Below are 22,197 nucleotides of genomic sequence, written 5' to 3' on the forward strand. Positions count from 1 at the left end.
AACTTTCGCTCTCAAAGACGATATACCATGATTAGATGTTATAGATTACAATTACACACACCTTAGAACGTTTTTTAAGTAGAATGGTGCATAATACGGAAAAAACCAAATTACAAATTTGACGAGAACACATTAACTTTCGATTTCAACAACAGCATGTACGGCACTCCTCAATAAATGTCTCTCATACGGAATTTACACAGTTTCGAATCTGTGATACGATGCCTGTGTCGCCTGTGTTCTACGATGAATTTCCTATTTCGCTACAAACTGCCTGCGGTGATAATTTTCACGACAAAAACATATCAAGAAACAGACCGTGGTGTCCAGTTTAGACCTCACCAAAGATCATTATAAAGTTAGTAAAACAAATCAGATCGAAAGCCGTTAATATTGTCATTGTGTGTTCAATGTGATGACCATGTTCCAGACCTCTTAACGTCTGAAACAACCTCAGTAAGAGCGTCTCTTGGTCTTACGTAATCGGCAAGCTCTTAGCTCTAATAAGACGAACCTGTTTAAAACTATTATTAGTAGGACGATGAATAAAACTGCGTACAGCATCTACCGTTCTTTATGGCTTCACGGCAGTCATTGTCATGTCAGGGTGTACATGTGGACCTTACAAGTAGTTCTTTCCCCTGTTGTTGAAATAATTTCATTCAATGTTAACGAAGAACAGTCAAAACATCCCCAAATCTGAGAGTTGTCACCTGCATTTTTCGTTCAGCACAACCTTCAGACTTTAATTTTAGACGACTGTTTTTCTCTTAGATGCAATTACTTTGCTTGTTCTATATGTAAGACAGTTAAATACAAAATCTGTTTAATTTGTTTATAGGTCAGGAATGATATGTACTGCTATTTTGTCTCTTTAAATACACATCCACTTCGGGAGAGGCAGATCCTGGGTCAATCCTGAGTCGGGTCACACCTAAGACCTTTAAAGAGGAAGTTGTAAACTTCCTCGCTTGGCGTTCAGCGTGAAGGGGATATTGCAACGACTAGTTGACCCGCATCAGTATAATGGCTGGGGCGGGGCGGCTGACTTGCCTTCGGCAAGGCAGCTCAGTGAGGCAGCACTATATGAAAGAGCGATGGAAATCCGTCCTGCAACAAGGAGGCACATTACATGCTCTGTAAGGATTTCTTCGTCGTCATCTGACTGAAAAATTGTTAAGTACGACGAGAAACCCGAAGCACTGACTCACGCACTCTTTAAATGCACACACGTGTGTTTAACAGTGTATTGCAGGTATTACTCCCATGGATACAGGGCTAAATCATGCTGTGTTGGAGAATAATGAAACGTTTAAGAACATCTGAAGCTCAAATTGTGGTTTGTTGTATCATGTATAAGACTGGTCAATTGGGCAGATGTTAAGTAACTTGTTCCTTGAAACCAGATTTGATCAAATTAATCACATGTGACCTGTCTCAACCTTTCTGTTCATCTGTTTTACTTGCAGTTGCTTGAGTAATTTTACCATGTGTACAGCAATGTTCCCTGGGTAACATTTTCTCTTGAGAGATTTTTTATTGAGGACATAGGTTGATGGAAGACATTTGCATCTTATAAACAACTAGGGTATTACATTTATTTCTGTATGTACAGCTTTAGGATGTTGTGGCAAAAGATTTTTGCCCAAGGGGAAAAGGTGTACTTCGTAGTTTTGGCTTAGTGGAAATTCGATAAAGCTGATCAGAACGCATGTAAGATGTTCTGCGAGACACTCAATGCAACAGACGAACCGATATTAAAATTTAGTGAATTTGTTTTACGGTCTGCCAATAGAACTATCCCTAAGACATCGACAAATCCAAAACTTAAAAGTAAACCCTGGTATGATAAGGACTGTCGCAAAGCCATTAAGGACCGTAAAAAGGTCGAGCGAAGTTTTATTATATGTCCCACTGATAATAATTTAAACTAGGTTCGTATTTTTCGAGCTAAGGCTCGTCTATGACGTCCAAGAGACGATCTTGTTGGTGGAACTTTGTTTTGGGCATTACGTCAAAAAAGCCTATGGGTAAGGTCTGGAATATGGTTCAGAAACTGAAGGGCAAAAATTATCAAGGGAAAGTTTAGGATTGGACAGATGGTATTATCTATATGTTAACTTCTCAACCTGATATAGCAAATAAACTAGTTGAAACAATTTTTAAGAAATCTTGGTCTGACAATTACAGTGTTATTTATTTATTTATTTATTTATTTATTTGATTGGTGTTTCACTTATACGACGGCGGCCAGCATTATGGTTGGTGGAAACCCACGACCATCCGCGGGTTGCTGGCAGATCTTCCGACGTAGGGTCGGAGAGGAAGCTGCGCTGCGCTAGCAGGTTATGCTTGTTTTTAAACGAGGACACCAGACATGACACCGCCCACAATTCTCACTATCTTGAAACCAGACCGACTAGTACTTCGCTTGTTTCTCTTATGATGAGCGCCAGTTAGATAGTAAAAAGATTACCGATTTTAAAGTGTTAGACATGGCCATACCCTAAAAGCATATATGTCGCTCTCTGCGCTCGCTTAACATCACTGCCACCAGAAGACAATAATATACTCGCGCGGAATTGTTTGATCAACATTCACTACTAAAACCGCTCACATCTGTCTAGCCATGCGTATACAAGAGAAGTGGAGGTGAACTTGAGGGCGGTGAAAGTGGAATGAGGACGGTGAATCTATGAAGAGATCGATGAAACGGCCAAGAGGTTGATAAAACTACCATGAAGACAGCGAAACTGGAAAGAGGACAGTGAAACTGGGCATTAGACGATGAATCTATAAAGAGATTAATTAAACGACCAAGAGGTTGGTGAACTACATGACAGCGGTGAAAATGGCAAGAGATCGGTGAAACAAGAGACACAGACACATTCAGATAGCATAAGCAGTAACACAACTCTCGCGCAACTGCCTTTCAGCTGCAGTCGATGAAACATATCACGATTAACGTGACGAAACGAAAACTATGTACATTTGATGATACTGTAAACACATGGATAAAATCAGGATTAACATGGCAAAACCAGAACTATGTGCATTTGATGAAACTGTAAACACTTGGGTGAAATCTGGATTAACATGACGAAACCAAAACTGTGGACATATGATGAAACTGTAAACTCTTGGATGAAGCCCCAGTAGGACTGAGCAAACTGTTCAGTTTACACAGACTGATTCGGTCTTAGACTTTGCCTATTTCATATTACATGTAGGTTTATGATTATAGAACTGGTCACTTCACGAAAATGGTCAGATTGAAAACTTGGACTGAGACTTGACCATCGAGTAAGCATTGTCAGTTTCTCAGACGCAAATGTGGTGTGTATTATGAGGTCGAGTCTTTAAAGGTTCCACACCTCCAACATTTGAAATGTTGGAAAAAATCGATTACCCGTTTGGTATTCGTTTTGTGAGGAGATGTAAATAGTAAAATACATGATCAAATACCTGTTCTTTTTTCACAGATTTACCTCTTACCTTTTTATTCTTTTTTTCTTTTTCTTCATTTTTTCTCCTTTTGTATTCTGCACGTTGACATAGCCATTAAGAAAACATGTATAAGTTTATCAGTAACCCCATATTTTCTATTAACATTAGATCTTTCTTCCACGAAATTCTTCTCCACACAGAAGTAAATAATGATGGGGAGAAAAAAGCATGTCATCTGCTTTTCGCCCAATCCCTGCTTACTTTCGTAAACGAAAATGGCTCACATTTTTTAGGCTATGGTCGTCAAACTATGGCGGGTTAAAGAATGCAGTATATTTCTTTGTCATCCGTTAGCTCGCTCCACTCATAAACACAAGTTTTGTTTACCTGGTCCTTCATTTGATACCGGCTGTACATACAATAAAATACCAGCTTGATATTATTAAAATCTGATTTTTTTTAATTCTTCAGCTTTGTCTAACCTTTAAATCTGCGAAACATACCTACACAACATTCTTTTTCTCACACAGTCTTTTTTCTCAGAGGTTACCCCACAAATCTTTCATTTTAATAGAGCGTCCAGAGTTCACTGAGCACAGGTGTTGCTTTCATGGCGGACATAACAAGACTGAGAAGAAAAGCCCGCTTCAACGTTACGTAATCCGTGGGGATGACTCCCATTACCTTGCGAAATTCTGACTCATCACGAATGTCACCTCAACCAGTTTGAGGAAGTCGTCTCATGTTCCAACCAAGTCCTCGATGTTTTGACTGCGGTTTGAAATTATTACATCTAAGTGAATCAGCTGTTTTCCCCATGAGTTCAAGTTTAGCGAAGATCATGAGATAAATTCTTATGGCCTCCGCTGCATAGTTTGATATGACAATCTCATGGTTCGAATCCGCAGTAAGATTGGAGTAAGGCTGAATCGCGGATTAAACGAGCGAAAGTGCAAACAAATAAACAAATTATCGAATAGATTTCGGTCATTACCGACCCTCCAACATTTCAGCAAAACAGGGATTATTCTGTTTATCATCGTGCTTTCCTTTCTTCACAAAACTGGCCATCGTGGTATGGGTGGAAATGTTTTGAGTAAATTGATCAGATATATAAACAAACTATCGAAGGCCAGTGAATGTTACATAAGCGTCATCAGGTGAAAAACGTAGTGGCCATTCAGTTAGCAGCTGTCAGATATGGTCGCTTAATACAACCAGAGGAGTGGGCCTGTGGTTAAAAATGCTTGTCTTTTAATCCCAAGGACACAAGCGTTACGGGTGTTATGGGCTCTGTCTCTCTTCAGCTATTCTTGGTAACATTAATCAGTTGACGACGCTCTTGTGACCGTTTGTACAGTCTAGTGGGGGATGAAGATCACTTGTCCGCCACAAATATAGAGTGCATATCTGCACGTCACACGAGAGAAAGCTCGTAACTAACATGCCAAAGCTCGGTGGTTTCCTCCACCCTTAGAACTGAAGTGAACATTTCTTCAGTGTAGATTTGAACAACAAAGAAGTAAATAAATACTGTAAGTTTAATTTTTTGGGTTAGTTAAATTTTTAACATTCTGTGTTTTAAAATGGTAGTTCACTTAACAAAGCTCTTGAGAGAAGACGACATCGATTATCACGAATTTGTGCTTTAGTTCAGCTCATCTTATCGCTGTAAAAATGTCCAGAATTTCCCAGAAAAACAAAGCCTTATCCTATCTCCTAAACACCATTTTGTTAAACATAAGACGGCCTAAAATACACCATCGTAATCAGACAAAACAACAAAACAATGGATCTGAAATCATCAAGATCATTTATGGATTAGTGTTAGTTGGATTTAAATGTTCAGCTATAACAGCCTCCATATAGTCTATGTTTACTGTTGTTTGGTAGTTTGTTGTTTGTTTGTTTGTTTGGGTTTGTATAAATACGTTAGACGCATCCAAAAGAGCTCTAAAGCAAAGATTATGGTTTTAACGGAAATAAAGAAAATTTTGCCATGTCATTTTTATTAACGGTTATCGATCTTTGCCTTCAGGACGGCAGGCAACTTACTTTCCGGACTGGCCACTTAGGTCTTTCGAAAACTCTTTAAAAACCATTTTTAAAACCATTTTTTACGCCTTTTTTTACCTTGATATGTAAAGAAACATTCCAAACTACATATTAAGAAATGAAAACTAAACGTTTTATCTACCCTTTAACCCCATGCTAAAGAAGACTTTTACTTATGCGATGGCGATGACTTTTAAGGCTGGGGGCAAATCAGAGTGCCCGGGGAAAACAACTCTTGGGCAAGTTACTGACGAGCTTTTCTACATAGATGCACATCATAGTGGTGTAAGACAAGTGATCTTTAACGAACTTTAGACAGCATAAAAGGCCCTCACCTGAGCGTCGTCTACGGCTTATTATTCTTCAAGGTTCAGATCAGGCGAATATACATGTATAAACCTTGTGTGCTCTCGCGATTGCATATTACAATTTATAACCCAAGAGATTAACATTAATAAACATTAATTACATTAATAAAATGTATGACTTCATGCACCCCAAAAATATAAATATGATCCATATTTATTTATTTATTTATTTGATTGGTGTTTTACGCCGTACTCAAGAATATTTCACTTATACGACGGCGGCCAGCATTATGGTGGGTGGAAACCGGGCAGAGCCCGGGGGAAACCCACGGCCATCCGCAGGTTGCTGGAAGACGTTCCCACGTACGGCCGGAGAGAAAGCCAGCATTAGCTGGACTTGAACTCACAGAGAGCGCACTGGCGAGAGACTCCTGGGTCATTACGCTGCGTTAGCGCGCTAACCAACTGAGCCAGGGAGGCCCCACTATGATCCATAAAGCTGACCTATAAATTCAGGTATATAAATGCGATTAATTAGATTCAAGAAAGTTTTAATAAGATAATGACTATTTTTTTATATACAGTTTTCTTAGATTTCTTAATCTCATAATTACTAATTTTTCTCCTTATTTTTACTCATTCTTCAATGTCCATCCAAGAGCTGGCTTCCTCACAGACTCACTATTAGGCTTACCTTTACATTCAAGTACATGTGTGTCTATCTCTATCTCTTGGTGTTTTTAGCTCTCTTCAGTTAATGGACATAAACACCTTATCGTATTACTGTATTTCACCTAAAGTTTACCCATTTTCAGGTGGCAAATGTTGCTTGATTAAAGCCTGTCACATCAGCAAAATGTGTTTTTTGACTAATTTTGATTAATGTCTTATGAGGAAAGTGGCATTAAAACTGTCATCTTGAGGCCTTTATGAGCTTCAGAAAGTGCATTATTAGATATAGGCAGCAAGCCTTAGGCATGTTACATGAAACACAGTGGATTCTAGTGACGTCTGGTGTATATCCAGCTATCAATACCACATGGTGACAACTAAAAGAACCTCCTGGAACTGCACGACCTTGATCAATATACATGTATAATGCTAAATTAACCTGAATACCAAACCATGGATTCCAACAGCCCAGGCACAACGCACACTTTACTCTTCATACTTGCCACAATGGGCAGGGCGGATACCGTTTTACACACGCTCAAGGCCACTCGACAATGAGACAATAACCACATGAGAACATTTACACAACACAAGACCAAGTCCGATCAAAGGCTGTTGAATCAGATGTTTACATATCAACTGAATATCATGTTTTATGCTAATGGGCAAACATGTAAAGACCATATAACTCTAACCAAGGTCACCGTCATACTTTTTCGGAGATATGTTAACAATTAAAAATTGTTAAGCACGACGTTGAACCCCAAGCGCTCACTCACTCCCGGATAAGTTAGGGGCTTCCCCGCTAGTTTCTGGAAAAAAAAACAAGTCCAGACATACTAACCTTTGTAATTTCTCACGTATGACATTGTTATTGTCTACAATGGATATAGACGATTGCCATGCAGTAAAACGCTCTAGAATAAACATATACTGAGAACTATAAGTGGAGTACACCGGCAACGTATCAACGCGACAGAAATTCAGTTTCATCATGTAACCAAACATATTAGCTTTTGTGCCAGAAACTAGGCAGAAACAGAAACAGAAGGCTAGGAACAATCCTGAACTCAACCAAGAAAACAGCATCTTTAGTAGCTTTATGCTGGGAGGCAATCAAAAACTGCAAAACCCCAGACAATCCGAAGGTTGCTGCAAGACCTTCTCACATAAGACCGGAGAGGAAGTCGGCATAAGCTGGAAAATAGCAGGTGTCAATAGAACACAATTTTATATAGTCCTACATTACATCCGGCTAATTGGCCTTATAAGGCATATATATATAACATATCTTATACTTAATTCTACTATCCTTACAACTGTAACCAACAGAAATAAGACAGTAATAAGGAATACGAAACGTATTCCGCGTTGAAGAATCAACCAAATTTTCCTGTGCAATTGTTCTTAATTTATTTCCAAAATATGAAATATTTCTTTCCACAAGGTCTAATGACAAAAATCCTCTACTATGAAATTACTGAACTGGATACTTTCCATAAGATTATTATTTTAAGAGTGTAAAATAATCTTAAGTCTAGATGCGCGGATTTGCCTTTTGGTTTTACCAGGCCAGTTTAGTTATTATGTAATAGGAATTCGGCGGGATTTCGATTTGTATGAAGTGCTAACTTCTACAGGAAGGGAAGAAGGAATGAACTGTGGTTTAATGCCACATCGGCAATATTTTACCCATATCGTGGCGATGCATGGGATTAAGCTAATATTCCCGGGGATAACAAACAGAGTCGTCTGGTCTCGCCATTCATGTTGTAGAAAACAAACCTTTAATATAGAAGTTTGATGGATTGGGATGTAACGTCGCTAACAACATTATTTCGGTCATTTTAGGACGGTGTGTCCACGTGGGAAGCTGGACCCAATGCTGACATACTCATAGATCTGACTCACCAGAATGCCATACCGAAGACACCAAACCCGACACCTCATTAAGTCACATTGCAATTCGTGCCCACCAGTACCTGGCCGATATTCCACTCATGTTGAGCGTCTAGCCAGGTGCGAAGACTAAATCGCAAATATGCCAACTCCTACGGACCAGGGAAATCCGAGTGTCGATTTCTTTATTCAAATTCAGGTTAAAAGATTTTTTAATTAACAATATTTGATCCACATTAGTCATTCAATCTACGAGACAGAATGTGTCACACAAAATATTATTCACACTATTGTATAGTTAACTTAGGTTTTTGTAGTGTTACATTTCTATGTTCATTTTTTCCCAAGTAAATTTGTTTTTTGTTAATACAATTGTTCAATAATTATCGTTCCTCACCAAGCATGTAGTATTATTATTTGATAATAATGAGTCAAGGATAGAACAAGTAGAACGCCTTTCTAAACCGGAATATTCCATCCGTATTTCATTGTTCAAATACATGTATATGTATTGAACTTATTCAAGCGTATTCGTGTTTCTTTGTTTGGTCTTGTGTTAGGCCTATCCCTAATTTGAGCGTTAAACAAGCCAGGTGTTTCTCATCTTTACTATCCGATAGTGGCACCCTTACAAGTGAAATATTCTTTAGTAAGGCGTAAACACCAATCAAATAAATAGACAATGTATGAGGGAAAGAGAAAGCCTGTGAGACAAAGCATGGTCGCATCTGGTTTCAAAACCTAATGCAAAAGTTTTTGAGCGTTGCGTTGACACTTTGCACCGCACAAGCGGTAACTTGTTCGTAGATAAATCTGGAACAGTATGCAAATGAGCATATTAGAGCAGAAATTAAGATTGTGCAAATAAAAAACTTTGAAAAGAGACAAATGTTATGCAAATGTTATGTAAGGAACGTTATTTTGGCCTTGATTTTTTTGAGAGTGAAAGGTTGAATTTGTAGCTCCTCAATGCCCTAATGAAATTAATTCTTCTAATGTTCCAGTTTTAGCCCTCCATTCAGGAATTCGTCGAGGATCTCCCGTTTACGAGGTAGCCTTTTGAATATATAGTCGTATAGTCATATAGGTGACATATTTATTATTTTGGCGTAAGATTTATTTATTTATTTATTTATTTAATTGATCGGCCATCATGGTGGGAGCAAACCGAGCAGAGCTCGGGTGAAGCCCACAACGATCCACAGGTTGCTAGAAGGCCTTCCCATGTACGACCGAAGAGGACTTTGGCGTTTTATTGCCATCAAATCAGTTTACTGGCTTATTTATGTGTTGGGTGTGTGCCAAGAAACTGGTTTACCTGAACTGGTGCGATCACATCCGGGAGTGGGGACATCCGGGATCTGTATACTATCTGTAAAAAATACAATAAAGTGAAATTCAACTCCGGCAACTTTCAACCACGATTCTCACGTGTGCTTTAACTCTTTTAACCGCACGATTAGCCCTTTGTTGATGCACTATATAAAGGGCTTTGCTGGTGCCCAAACTTGCAGAGTACTTCGGTGAGATGTCACAATGAAGGCTGCGAAGATTTTGCTCTTTGCTTTCTTAGCAAACGTTCGTGGACAATATATAGAACTGAACTCGTTTACTTTGGGTGGTAAGTAGCTGACATTTTAAAGATAAGATAATGTTTACTATATTTTCTCAGTTTTATTTGTGTCTTTGTTTTTTGGAGTTCTATTTTCCGTATATTCCGGATAAGTCGAGGCTTGATACACTGATTTATGAATTTCAATCATTGGTTTAAATAAACACATAAAAAAAAACATGTGAAATGCAATAAGGTGTTTGATTCGCTCTTTGATCGTTTTATTTGATATGGTTATGGTGTTTTGGTTTTGTTCTTTTAATTTGTAGTTTTTATCAATTATTTACCGATAATTTTAATTTGTTTCACTGTTATCAGTCTTTCTTAATCTATACCGTGAAGTTTTCGTTGACTTACTCCATTAAGGCGTTGTTCTCAACACAGCCGTTCAGCCCTCAGTCAGTGGTGTTGCGAGTTCGAATCCAGCTCTTGCCGCTTGTTATGATGCAAGTTGTTTATCAGGTACATGTACCTGATAACGGACCTTAGCAGCTGCCAGGACCGCCCTCAGCTGTGTACTGCATCGATTAGCCCGAAACCCACAGCTTTGGGATTTAGGACAAACCATGTCAAAACTGTTCGAACCAAGTTGTCTAGTAACTAAGAAAAACATAAATACATAAATATGAAAGCAATTGGTTTTTCACGATCGATGAGCTGAATAATGCCACAAACAGTGTGCCAGTAAGTTTAATTGTTTCAACAAAAAAGAGCACATGTCCAATAAAGAAAAAAACATTGTTTTCCTTCATTTCTGTCTTTTTTTTTTTTAGTGCTTGCGCCGGAAGTGGCGTCCCAGCTTGAGATTTTGATTCAAAACGACTTTGTTGCGGTGAACAAGACGATAAGTAATCTAAACGACCAGTTCAAAGTGTGCACTGACCTGGTCTCAAGAAGACATGAGCAATGTGGGAATTGCATCAACGAAAATTGCCAGATCAAGTGAGTTATACATGTATAGCCAGTCATTCTGCTGCGGCTTTATTTTTGTTTATTTATTTGATTGGCGTTTTACGCTGTACTCAAGAATATTTCACTTATACGACGGTGGTCAGCATTATGGTGGGAGGAAAACGGGCACAGCCCGGGGGGAAACCCACGACCATCGGCAGACCTTCCCACTTACGGCCGGAGAGGAAGCTGGACTTGAACTCTCAGCTACCGCATTGATGAGAGGCTCCTGGGTCTTTACGCTGCGCTAGCGCGCTAACCAACTGAGCCACGGAGGCCCCGCTGCTGCTTTAAGTCAGGCAATGTGCTAGGGATATGGGGCCACCAAGCCATTTCTAACTTGAGTCAAAATTTAAATCCAATTCACAGTGCTTTGCTTTTCAAAGCTGAAATTTAAATTTTAAGATAACACTGATGAGGTGGACCCAACTTTAATTTATAAAGCCGAAAAATAAGCTTTAAGATCGTATATCAAATTTTGAATTAAGTCGGAAATGGCTCGTGAAATCGACCTCTGATAAACTGACCGATTGACGACTACTGAATTATCTCGGGTCAATCAGGAAGTGGGCTAATAAACCTCAGTGTTGACATCTTCTCCGACAATCACCGCTTGACGGTGACGGTTGCTTCGAGCACGTTAAATTGTCAGATCGATCGCTAATATCGGCAAAATTCCTGCAAAAAATATAAATGATCTCGTTGGGCTGTCCAAATTTCTCTGAAATTTTACCACAGAAGAGTGAGTAGCCTACTCCGTTATCCCACTTGTCACTTACACTGGGTTAGCCAGTCAGCCTTCAGGCGGTTCAGTCCGTGGGGTAGTATGCCTCCCGAAACCGGACAGAAGTGTTGAAAGCTGCATATTATGAGTCCTGTCAGCACATTCTCCGATTTGTGCACAGTCGTGTATATATATATATATATATATACACCCTGGAAGTTCACGTGGAATAGAATCTATCCTACCTCCTTAGATATATTAAAAAATGCTCCGCATGGTAGGGTTATTATTATTATTATTACAATAATAATAATAAAAATAATAACAACAACAACAACAGCAACACCAACAAATAATAATAATAATAATAATAATAATAATAATAATAATAATAAAAAAACAAAAAAAACAACAACAATAAAAATAATAATGGGGTAAAACACTAATGAAATAAAAAAATAATAACAACAATAACAGCAACAACAACAAAAATAATAATAATAGCAATAAACACAACTATAATAATAATGAGGTAAAACACTAAACAAATAAATAAATAATAACAATAACAACAACAACAACAGCAGCAACAACAACAACAACAGCAATAATAATAATAACAACAAAAACAACAATAACAATAATTGGGTAAAACACTAAACAAAAAAAAATAATAATAATAACAACAAAAACAACAATAATAATAGTGTAGGACACAAAATATCCACATGCGTTATGCATAATGGATAATTGTCTGACACGATAGTTTGGGGCCCTTTATTTATTTATAAGATTGGTGTTTTACGCTGTACTCAAGAATATTTCACTTATACGACTGCAGGCAGCAATATGGTGGGAGGAAACCAAGCAGAGCCCGGGGGAAACCCACGACCAGGTTGCTGGCAGACCTTTCCAGGCACGGCCGGAGAGGAAGTCAGTATGAGCTGAACTTGAACTCGCGGTGGTCGCATTTGTCAGAGGCTCCTGAGTCACTGAGCCGAGCAGGCACGCTAACCTCCTAGACGACGAAGGCAGTGTGTCCGTTTATAGCTTTACTGCAAGCTCAATAAAACCATGCAAGAAAAAAAAATCAAGTATTATACGATGTTATGCTTGGGCATAATTTTTTTTTTACTACAGACAGCGGGTCATTCGATGTTGGTACTTCTCCTACATAAATTTCTGAAGCTATACGTACTTGATTTTAAATAATATGGTACGAGTTAATGGACCTGTGCTTTCCTCATGCACAAAAAGAACACCACAAAGACTATGGGACCACCATAAAGACGGTAGGAGCCTGACGTCTAGCTTAGCTGTCGGAACACTGTGTGAATGTATAACGTGGGCTATGGAGAATGTCAATAATTACGTTACAGGCGTCAAGTCAAAGACTAAAATGTACTGGAGTTCCCCACAACAACTAACACGTAAAACGTAAAACTAACACGTAAAACGGATATTACGGAGTGAAAGGGACATGGCGTGTTTCTCTTTTTTTAACTGTACGTTTTTGTTTTTTTTCACTTTTGCAGACGGAGGTTTTCTTTTCTTAAGCAGGTCCCCCCCCCACCTCTCCCTCCAAAAAGGAATAATGTCCAGAAAAAGAGATCAGGGTGGGTTTTTTTATTTAAGCAGATAAAAAAGGGCCCAATCCTATATCTTTTTCTCAAAGTTTTCCTTTTTTTTATTCATCTGCCTAAATAAAAAAAGAAAAAATCCAACCTGATCTCGTTTTCTGGGACTTTTATTCTTTTTGGAGGGGGAGGGGGCGTGGCTCAGTTGTCGCTGGCGCAGCATAATGACCAATGCGGTCGCTATGAGTTCAAGGCCAGCACATACTGGTTTCCTCTCCAGCTGTGTGTGGGAAGGCCTGTCAGCACCTGCGGATTGTCGTGGGTTTCCTCGGGGCTGTGCCCAGTTTCCTCCCACCATAATGCTGGCCGCCGTCGTATAAGTGAAATATTCTTGAGTGCGGTGTAAAACACCAATCACATCAATAAATAAATTTTGGAGGGTGGGGGTGGGGGGGGGGAGCTGGCGACCTGTTTTAAAAAAAGAAAAACTCTGACTGCAGGAAGCGGGAAATGAACAAATCTAATCTTGATACATATTGACCCAGGAGCCGGCGTAAAATACCAATCACATAAATCAAATCAAATAAATCAAAATGTGGTTTATTCTTATGATCAAACTTAAAAATCGAGAAAAAAAACCTTGCGACTGTCCTTGGACACATTTTGAATTCCAACGCCTCCTATTTCTGCTACGGCTTTGTCAGGATGATTTCTTGGTACTTTGGTACAAGGGTTCTCTACCATCTCAAACTTTAACCGTATTTCTATACTTGAAAAAGTATATAAACGTTGTTGTTTCATTCTGCCAGATTTGGCAATTGCTTTTCTTGGGGTCAAAAATTGTTTTGTGACTTATTAGATTGATTTTCAGGCTTCTGTACCCAGTGGAAGAAAAGGCGACCAACAATTAATTCTAAATGTCCAGACATACTAGAAGTAAATAGCGTTCGTATTAATTGCATTGAAAATGTAATATTTAATCAGTCATTTGGTAGTTAAATAATATGTCAACCAAAACCTGATAATTATATCGTTACAGGGCCCATGAATGCTCCGTGCATGTAGACATGAAGAAATTGCCATGCCAAGCATCTCCTACGGCTTGTAAGGTTATAAATGTGGTGAAGAAGGCTGTGGAACTTGTGAAGAAAACTGGAGACAAAATCAAAGATGGTCTCAAGAACATACTTGGTAAGATATTTTATCTTTTCGTTTTATTGGCTGAATGTTACAAATAACCTTCATTTAACTGTACAAGGCTTGATGGGCCTCCTTGCATAGGTGGTTAGCGTGCCAGCGCAACGCAATGACCCAGGAGCCTCTCACCAATGCGGTTGCTATGAGTTCATGTTCAGCTCATGTTGGCTTTCTCTCTGGCCGTATGTGGAAAGATATTTCTTTCTTTCTTTCTTTCTTTCTTTCTTTATTTATTTATTTATTTACTTGATTGGTGTTTTACGCCGTACTGAAGAGTATTTCACTTATACGACAGCGGCTTTTTGGTTCTTTGATATATTGAACTAGCCATTCTGATTGTTAGTAAACTTTGACCTCTGTAGTCAGCGATGTTTGCGGAGTATAAGATAGAGGTAGGGGTTTTCTTCTTCAGATTTTGTTACCAACTTTGTAAAAAGCAGCCAGTAAATTGGACTTCATATTAATTTAATTCAGTCATTCAATCCTTGAGCATTCCTTGTGTCTTTCCATCATCAATGAAAGCACCCAACATCGTGTTCAGTATCTTGGGATGATCAGTGGTCAGTACCGTTTATAAAAATAGTACGGTAGTATATTTATTCATTTTCTTTCCAACGAGTACGGAGACTCACTATTGGTAGGGCATTACTATATCACAGCTTTTTTTTAAATTTAATAAATTCTACGTCGGTCGTATTTCAAAAACACTTACGGATCCACTAAATCCAATGTTGTGTTTTACTTGTTAAACCGTCCGCTTCGGGAGCGGTAGATCCAGGGTCAATCCTGGGTCGAGTCACACTGAAGACTTTAAGAGAGGAAGTTGTAACTTCTTCGCTTGGCGTTCAGCATGAAGGGGATAGTGGAACGACTGGTTGAACCGTAACAGTATAATGATTCGAGTGGGGCAGCTTACTTGCCTTCAGTAAGGCGTCTCAGTAAAGCAGCACTAGATAAAAGAACGGTGAAAATCCGTCCTGCAACAAGGAGGCACATTACATCCACTTTAAGGATTTCTTTGTCGTCATATGACTGAAAATTTGTTAAGTACTACGTTAAACCCCAAGCGCTCACTCACTCACTTGTTAAACTACAGGGGGAATACGTCTACGCAGAGTCTCACTTCCCCCGATAAGGCTTCCGAGAATTAGATTGCCGAGAATCCAGTTGCCGAGAGTCAGGTTGCCACGGATCAGGCTGCCAAGAATCCGTTTGCCACGAATCCGAATCCGGACGCCTCGAATCCGTTTGCCAAGAATCCGCTTCCGAAGTGGATGGGGTCGACGGAAGCGCCAGTCGGCAGAGCCTAGTTGTGAGGACCTGGAAAGCAATGGAGAAACGGCTTGTCTGGTCTACGCGGCGCAGTGTTCTGTCTGTTCCGGAATGGATGAACCTCATGTACTTGTGTTACTTGAGAACGGTAAGTCAAAATTGTTATGCAGGTGAAACAATCTCTAAGTATTTATTACACTGTTAAAACTATTATGGGGCTCGGAGACATAATTTAGACTTCGAAATAAATGATCAGTGGACCACAGGTTTCTGTGAGAATGCGGCTAAAATTCCACAACTCCAGACTGCAAATGGCACCGTTTGAACGCGGGTCGTGATCTAGTGAAGTTCGTGAATAATTTGCCAAAAGTCGCTGGTTTACGACGAGGTTTATCAAGTTCCTGGCTGAGCAGCGGGGGTTTACCCCGGACCCTCCGGTTTCCTCTACTCATAAAACTGACTTCCATCGAGTAACAGAATAAATTTTTATTAATTACAGGCGTTAAGTGAAATATTCTTGAATACGGCGTAAAACACCAGCAAATAAATAAAAAAATAAATAAATAATTTTTTAAACATTTTTATTCGTTTCAGTGTGCGGCAAAAATGTGACACCCATTTTCACCAGCTTGCAAGCTAAAGAGGAAAGGCTTATCAGATTGGAAGAAATATTTGATATCAATAATTCCAGTGTCTTCAGTATCACTTCTGTAAGTACTGAATACCCAAAAGGGTTGAATACTCAGAAGTAGGCCTCTAACTAAAAATCCATTTAGACTCAAACAGTATGCAACTCTTATCCAGAAACATTTAAAATAGATGTGAATACTGCCTGAAGATAATAGTTGCGTTGGAACTTTTCATGGACTTTAACAACAACTGAGCAACAGAACCGTAGCTCCTTATTTCAATGCCTCTAACAAGAGGGAATGAACGAGATTGTTTTAATTAAGCACGCGAAGCAGGAATCCTTTTCTGAGAAGCTTTTTAAGAACACTTTCAAGAACGTGGTTATTATACACAGAATACTTCCCAATTCTTCCAACAGCAAATGTTAACATTGTTTTTGCTACAAAGGCACAAATAAATACACTGAAAAATGACATCAGACCACTAATGTAAATCGGATGTCTTGTTTTGGGTTTGTTCTTGTTAACAAACTTTTTCAGAGGCAAATTCGTTCACTTATTTACCCATTTAATCATCCGACTATTTCGTTCATTGGGGTGATCGTTTTATCCATTTCTTGTTCAGTGATTTTCTCCAGCATTTGATAACTCAAGTCCCATCCATTCAGGAGAGAATACTGATAAGCTGAGTTATGTGTGCACAAGTAGGTCATAGCCTCATTTACATAGAGATGAGAACTTCCCAGCTTGTTGAGGGAATGTGACCTGTTGATCTGTTCAGGATATAATAATATGTTTGCTCAAGTAGGTCTTGGCCCTGCTTCAATATCGATAGAAAATCCTTGTTACTTACTCTTACAGACAGGGGAGACTATTATGTCAAGTAATATGCGCACTCGTAGGCAGCTGTCCGATGTAAATTTCCCTAGTACGTATTTCTATAGACAAGGGAGAATATCGTGTGAAACTATGTGTGTACAAGTGGGTTATGCTGGTTTAAATATCAACAGGTATTTCCCTATCTTTTACGTAAATATGACCTCATCCAGTCAGCCAATCATTCACTCAATCAATAAATCGATTCATTTTTTCAGATCCAGTTTGACCCGTCCCAGTATAATGCTGAATCCTTAGGATACAACGCTGTCCGTGTAGGATACTCTCTCCTAAGAACCTCCTACGTGGTCACCATGAAGGATCCGGTTAATCCGACAAACCCTGTCGCCGCTATCCCAGTCATTTCACGACTCCTGTTTGAAGAGCTGGTAAAATAAGTTTCACGTTTACCGCATGAAACCAGCTTAAAATCCCACTACCAGTTCTGCCCAGTTTAGAAAGTAGTCCCAACTGGTAGAAAGTTTTTAATTTTCTCCAGCTTTGCATGTGGGGGAAACGTTTTCTTGTCTGCAATTATATTATTACAATATTCCTGTGAAAGTGCTACTTTGTTCTTATTACGTATTATTACGTAAAAAAATAAGTGAACAAGTATTGTATTACTTATTCCTTTAATATCTAATTAGTTACTGCCAGACATCTTTATTACTTGTCCTTTTCAATACCTAAATAGTTACTGTAAGGCATCTTATTATTTGTCCTTTTCAATAGCTACATAGTTACTGTCAGGCATCTTAATACTTATACTTTCCAATAGATAATTAGTTACTGTAAGAAATCTGATCACTTGTTCTTTTTAGTAGCTAATTAGTTACTGTAAGAAATCTTATCACTTTTTCTTTTTTGTAGCTAATTAGTTACTGTAAGAAATCTTATTACTTGTTCTTTTTAGTAGCTAATTAGTTACTGTAAGAAATCTTATGACTTGTTCTTTTTAGTACGTAACTAGTTACGGTAAGGGATCTCATTACTTGTCGTTTTCAATAGCTAATTAGTTACGGTCAGGCATCTCATTACTTGTTCTTTCCAATAGATAATTAGTTACTGGCCGGGGTCTTATTACTTGTTCTTTTTAATACCTGATTAGCTACTGTCAGACATCTTATTACTTGTTCTTTTTAATAGCTAATTAGTTACTGTAAGAAATCTTATCACTTGTTCTTTTTAGTAGATAATTAGTTACTGTCAGGCATCTTATTACTTGTTCTTTCTAATAGCTAATTGGTTACTGTCAGGCATCTCATTACTTGTTCTTTTCAATAGCTAATTAGTTACTGTCCGGCGTCTTATTACTTGTTCTTTTTAATACCTGATTAGCTACTCTAAGACATCTTATTATTTGTCCTTTTCAATAGCTAATTAGTTACTATCGGACATCTTATTACTTGTTCTGTTTAATACCTGATTAGCTACCGTCAAACATGATATCACTTGATCTTTATAATAGCTAATTAGTTACTGTCAAACATCGTATCACTTGTTCTTTTTAATAGCTAATTAGTTACTGTCAGACATCTTATTACTTGTTCTTTTTAGCAGCTAATTAGTTACTGTAAGAAACCTGATCACTTGTTCTGTTAAGTAGGTAACTAGTTACTGTAAGGCATCTTATTATTTGTTATTTTCAACAGATAATTAGTTACTGTAAGAAATCTTATCACTTGTTCTTTTTAGTAGGTAACTAGTTACAGTAAGGCATCTCATTACTTGTCCTTTTCAATATCTAATTAGTTATTGTCCGGCATCTTATTGCTTTTTCTTTCTAATAGCTAATTAGTTACTGTCAGGCATTTCATTACTTGTTCTTTTTTATAGCTAATTAGCTACTGTTAAACATCCTATCACTTGTTCTTTTTAATAGCTAATTAGTTACTGTCAGTCATCTTATTACTTGTTCTGTTTAATACCTGATTAGCTACTGTTAAACATCCTATGACTTGTCCTTTTTTAGTTAATTAGTTAATTTAGTAAATTAGTTGATTTAGCTAATTAGTTATTGTCCGGAGTCTTATTACTAGTTTTTTTTAGTAGCTAATTAGTTACTGTAAGAAATTTTATCACTTGTTCTTTTTAGTAGGTAACTAGTTACTGTAAGACATCTTATTATTTGTCCTTTTCAATAGCTAATTAGTTACTGTAGGACATCTTTTTACTTGTTCTTTTTATTACCTGATTAGCTGCTGTGAGACATCTTATCACTTGTTCTTTTTTATAGCTAATTAGTTACTGTTAAACATCCTATCACTTGTTCTTTTTAATAGCTAATTAGTTACTGTCAGACACCTTATTACTTGTTCTTTTTAATACCTGATTAGCTACTGTGAAACATCCTATCACTTGTCCTTTTTAATAGCTAATTAGTTACTGTCAGACACCTTATTACTTGTCCCTTTTAATTGCTAATTAGTTACTGTCAGACATCTTGTAAAATAAGACCCTCACTGCATGAGGTCGTACTGCATCGATAAAACATGTGGCCATTCGCCAACATTTTGCCCTCTATGATGTAGTCTTCAATATATGAGTAAACCCGCAGGACAAATAAATACATTTGTAGTCTGCTAATGACCGTATGTTAATTCAACCAATTTTAGTCGAGCAAATCTCCTAACATACATAACCTGCTGTGTGTAACTGTTGTCCGTATAATGTGGCTGGATGCGACATAGTGTTCCAGTGAGGCAGCACTAAAAAGATGTGGACACTGGTCACAGGGAGACACAGGCGTGATGTGAAGCGATCTATCATACATACAAAGGAGTGAGACTAATTCAAACCCGGTCGCTGTGAGTTCAAGTCCAGCTTGTGCTGGTTCTTCTCCGGCCGTAAGTGGGAAGGTCTGGCAGCAACCTGCAGATGGTCGTGGGTTCCTCTCGGGCTCTGTCCGGTTTCCTGCCACCATAATGTTGGCCGCCGTCGTATATGTGCGGCGTAAACACACCGAATAGAAAAATGGACACTCGCTTCTTCGGGCTACAGGAAAACCATTCGGACAACCGAAAATTAAGAAGCGGATTGCCAAAGGATGATCACAAAAAATACTTTTTGACCACTGAAACTATATTGCACAGCTTCAGGGCAGGAGTTTTCTTTAGAAAAAGCCCCAAACTTAGGTAGGAAAAACGTCTCCGAATCATTAGAGGAACCTCCGTGGCCCAGTGGTTAGTGTGCTTAAGGCAGCACAATGGCTCAGAAACCTCTCACCAATCAATCAGCCAATCAGTTGCGATTTCAATTTCGCATGGATGGAAAATGCAGGTACACATTTTAATTAAATTATTGCTAAGTTAAAACAAAGGCGCACTTTTTCATCTCGGATGTCGACCTGAAAGTGTGAAGCAATGAAGGTGTTCAAATCCATGCGCCACTAAGAACTGCGGTATATTCTGCGTATGTAAGTATGTACAGTAGTACAGACTACAGGCTCAAAAAAAAAACTGCAGATTTCACGGTTACCTCAACTAGAGATGCCCATGACGTGACGTATAGTCACAGCTGAGCGAAACTGTAGATCCGATAACTCAGCCCTCTAGAGTGATGTAGTTGCCCCAGCTGAACAAAACATGGAGACGGAGCGATTATCCGATGCTCATGAGGTGACTTAGCGGAAATAGGAGTCCGGCTCGGCCAACCCAGACCCCTGGCGTGATTACATGTACATCAGCTGAACGGAACTGGGGGTCCGACATGGTCATACCAGTCCTATGACGTGACGTAGTTACCACAACTAAACGTACCTGGGGGTCTGCCACGGTCATTTCAGGCCCATGATGTGATGTAGCTACATGTGCCTGCGCTGAACGAAACTGGGGATCCGACATGGTCTTCCCACGCCCGTGGGGGGACGTAATTACACGTACATCAGGTGAACGGAACTGGGAGTGCGGCACGGTTAACTCAGGTCCATGATGTGACGTAGTTATATGTACTTGAGCTGAAACGAATTGGCAGTCTGACACGATAACCCAAGCCCATGACGTAGTTATATGTACCTGAGCTGAAAGGAACAGGCAGGCTCTCACGATAACCCAGGGCCATGACGTAGTTACATGTACTTGAGCTGAAAGGAACAGGCAGTCTCATACGATTACCCAGGCCCATGACGTAGTTACATGTACCTGAGCTGAAAGGAACTGGCAGTCTCACACGATAACCCAGCAATATGACGTAGTTATATGTACCTGGGTTGAACGGAACTTGGGGTCCGGCACGGTCAACCCTGCCAATGATGTGACGACACAGGCAATGTCACCCCAGGCATGTCAGGCTCATTATGTGACGTAGTCACCTGAAGTGGATGGTAATTGATCTCGAGCTTGGTTTTCGCTGACGATGACGTGATGGAGTTACCGTAATCATTGGATATTAGAGAGCCATGCTAACGAAACTTAATCTATAGTCTCCAATAATAATCCTGTACTCACTGAATCACATTTCACGAAACATGAATGATTTTCTTCATAATTAAACGTTAGTCTTTTTTTTCCTGTCTCTGTTTTGATAAATGTGTGTCAGGGACTCGTAAAGTGTAGAACCACAGCACCCGATTGGCTTGATCGGAAATGATAGCGGTCGCCAGATTTAAAATATATGCCTTGTCTTCTTCATAAAGATCATTTTATTATTACCCATAATTATTTTAGTAAGATTCCCTTATGATTTACAACAAAGGTAAAAGGTACAACATCAGCTACTTCTTGGAAAATTTCGTACAAATTAGATATTTTAGGGTTTTAGGCAACGTACTAAGTAACTGAATAAACATCTTATTTTTTTTCAAGTGGTAAAATTGAAACATTTCCTTTTCATTCTATTTTGCGTTATTTCTAAAACCAATTTCTGACAAAATGCATGATATGTACATGAATGGAATAAATGTATTCATAAGATAAATACATGGGCGGCTATGATTTTTTTTTTGTGGCAGATGATTCAGTAGGTGAGTTTTGACATCGAA

General features: G+C 38.7%; 1 protein-coding gene across 1 annotated transcript; it reads left to right on the forward strand.

The window, feature by feature from the left end:
- Nucleotides 1-9,842: 9,842 nt before the first annotated feature.
- LOC135477644 (uncharacterized) lies at nt 9,843-19,755 on the forward strand. Its single transcript, XM_064757818.1, has 6 exons — nt 9,843-10,002; nt 10,767-10,935; nt 14,285-14,436; nt 15,539-15,862; nt 16,309-16,424; nt 17,438-19,755. Exons 1-6 carry the CDS (start codon nt 9,918-9,920, stop codon nt 17,615-17,617), a joined length of 1,026 nt encoding a protein of 341 aa, XP_064613888.1. The 5' UTR covers nt 9,843-9,917; the 3' UTR covers nt 17,618-19,755.
- Nucleotides 19,756-22,197: the final 2,442 nt, after the last annotated feature.

Source organism: Liolophura sinensis, chromosome 11 (assembly GCF_032854445.1).
Source record: "Liolophura sinensis isolate JHLJ2023 chromosome 11, CUHK_Ljap_v2, whole genome shotgun sequence".
NCBI classification, from domain to species: Eukaryota; Metazoa; Mollusca; class Polyplacophora; order Chitonida; family Chitonidae; genus Liolophura; species Liolophura sinensis.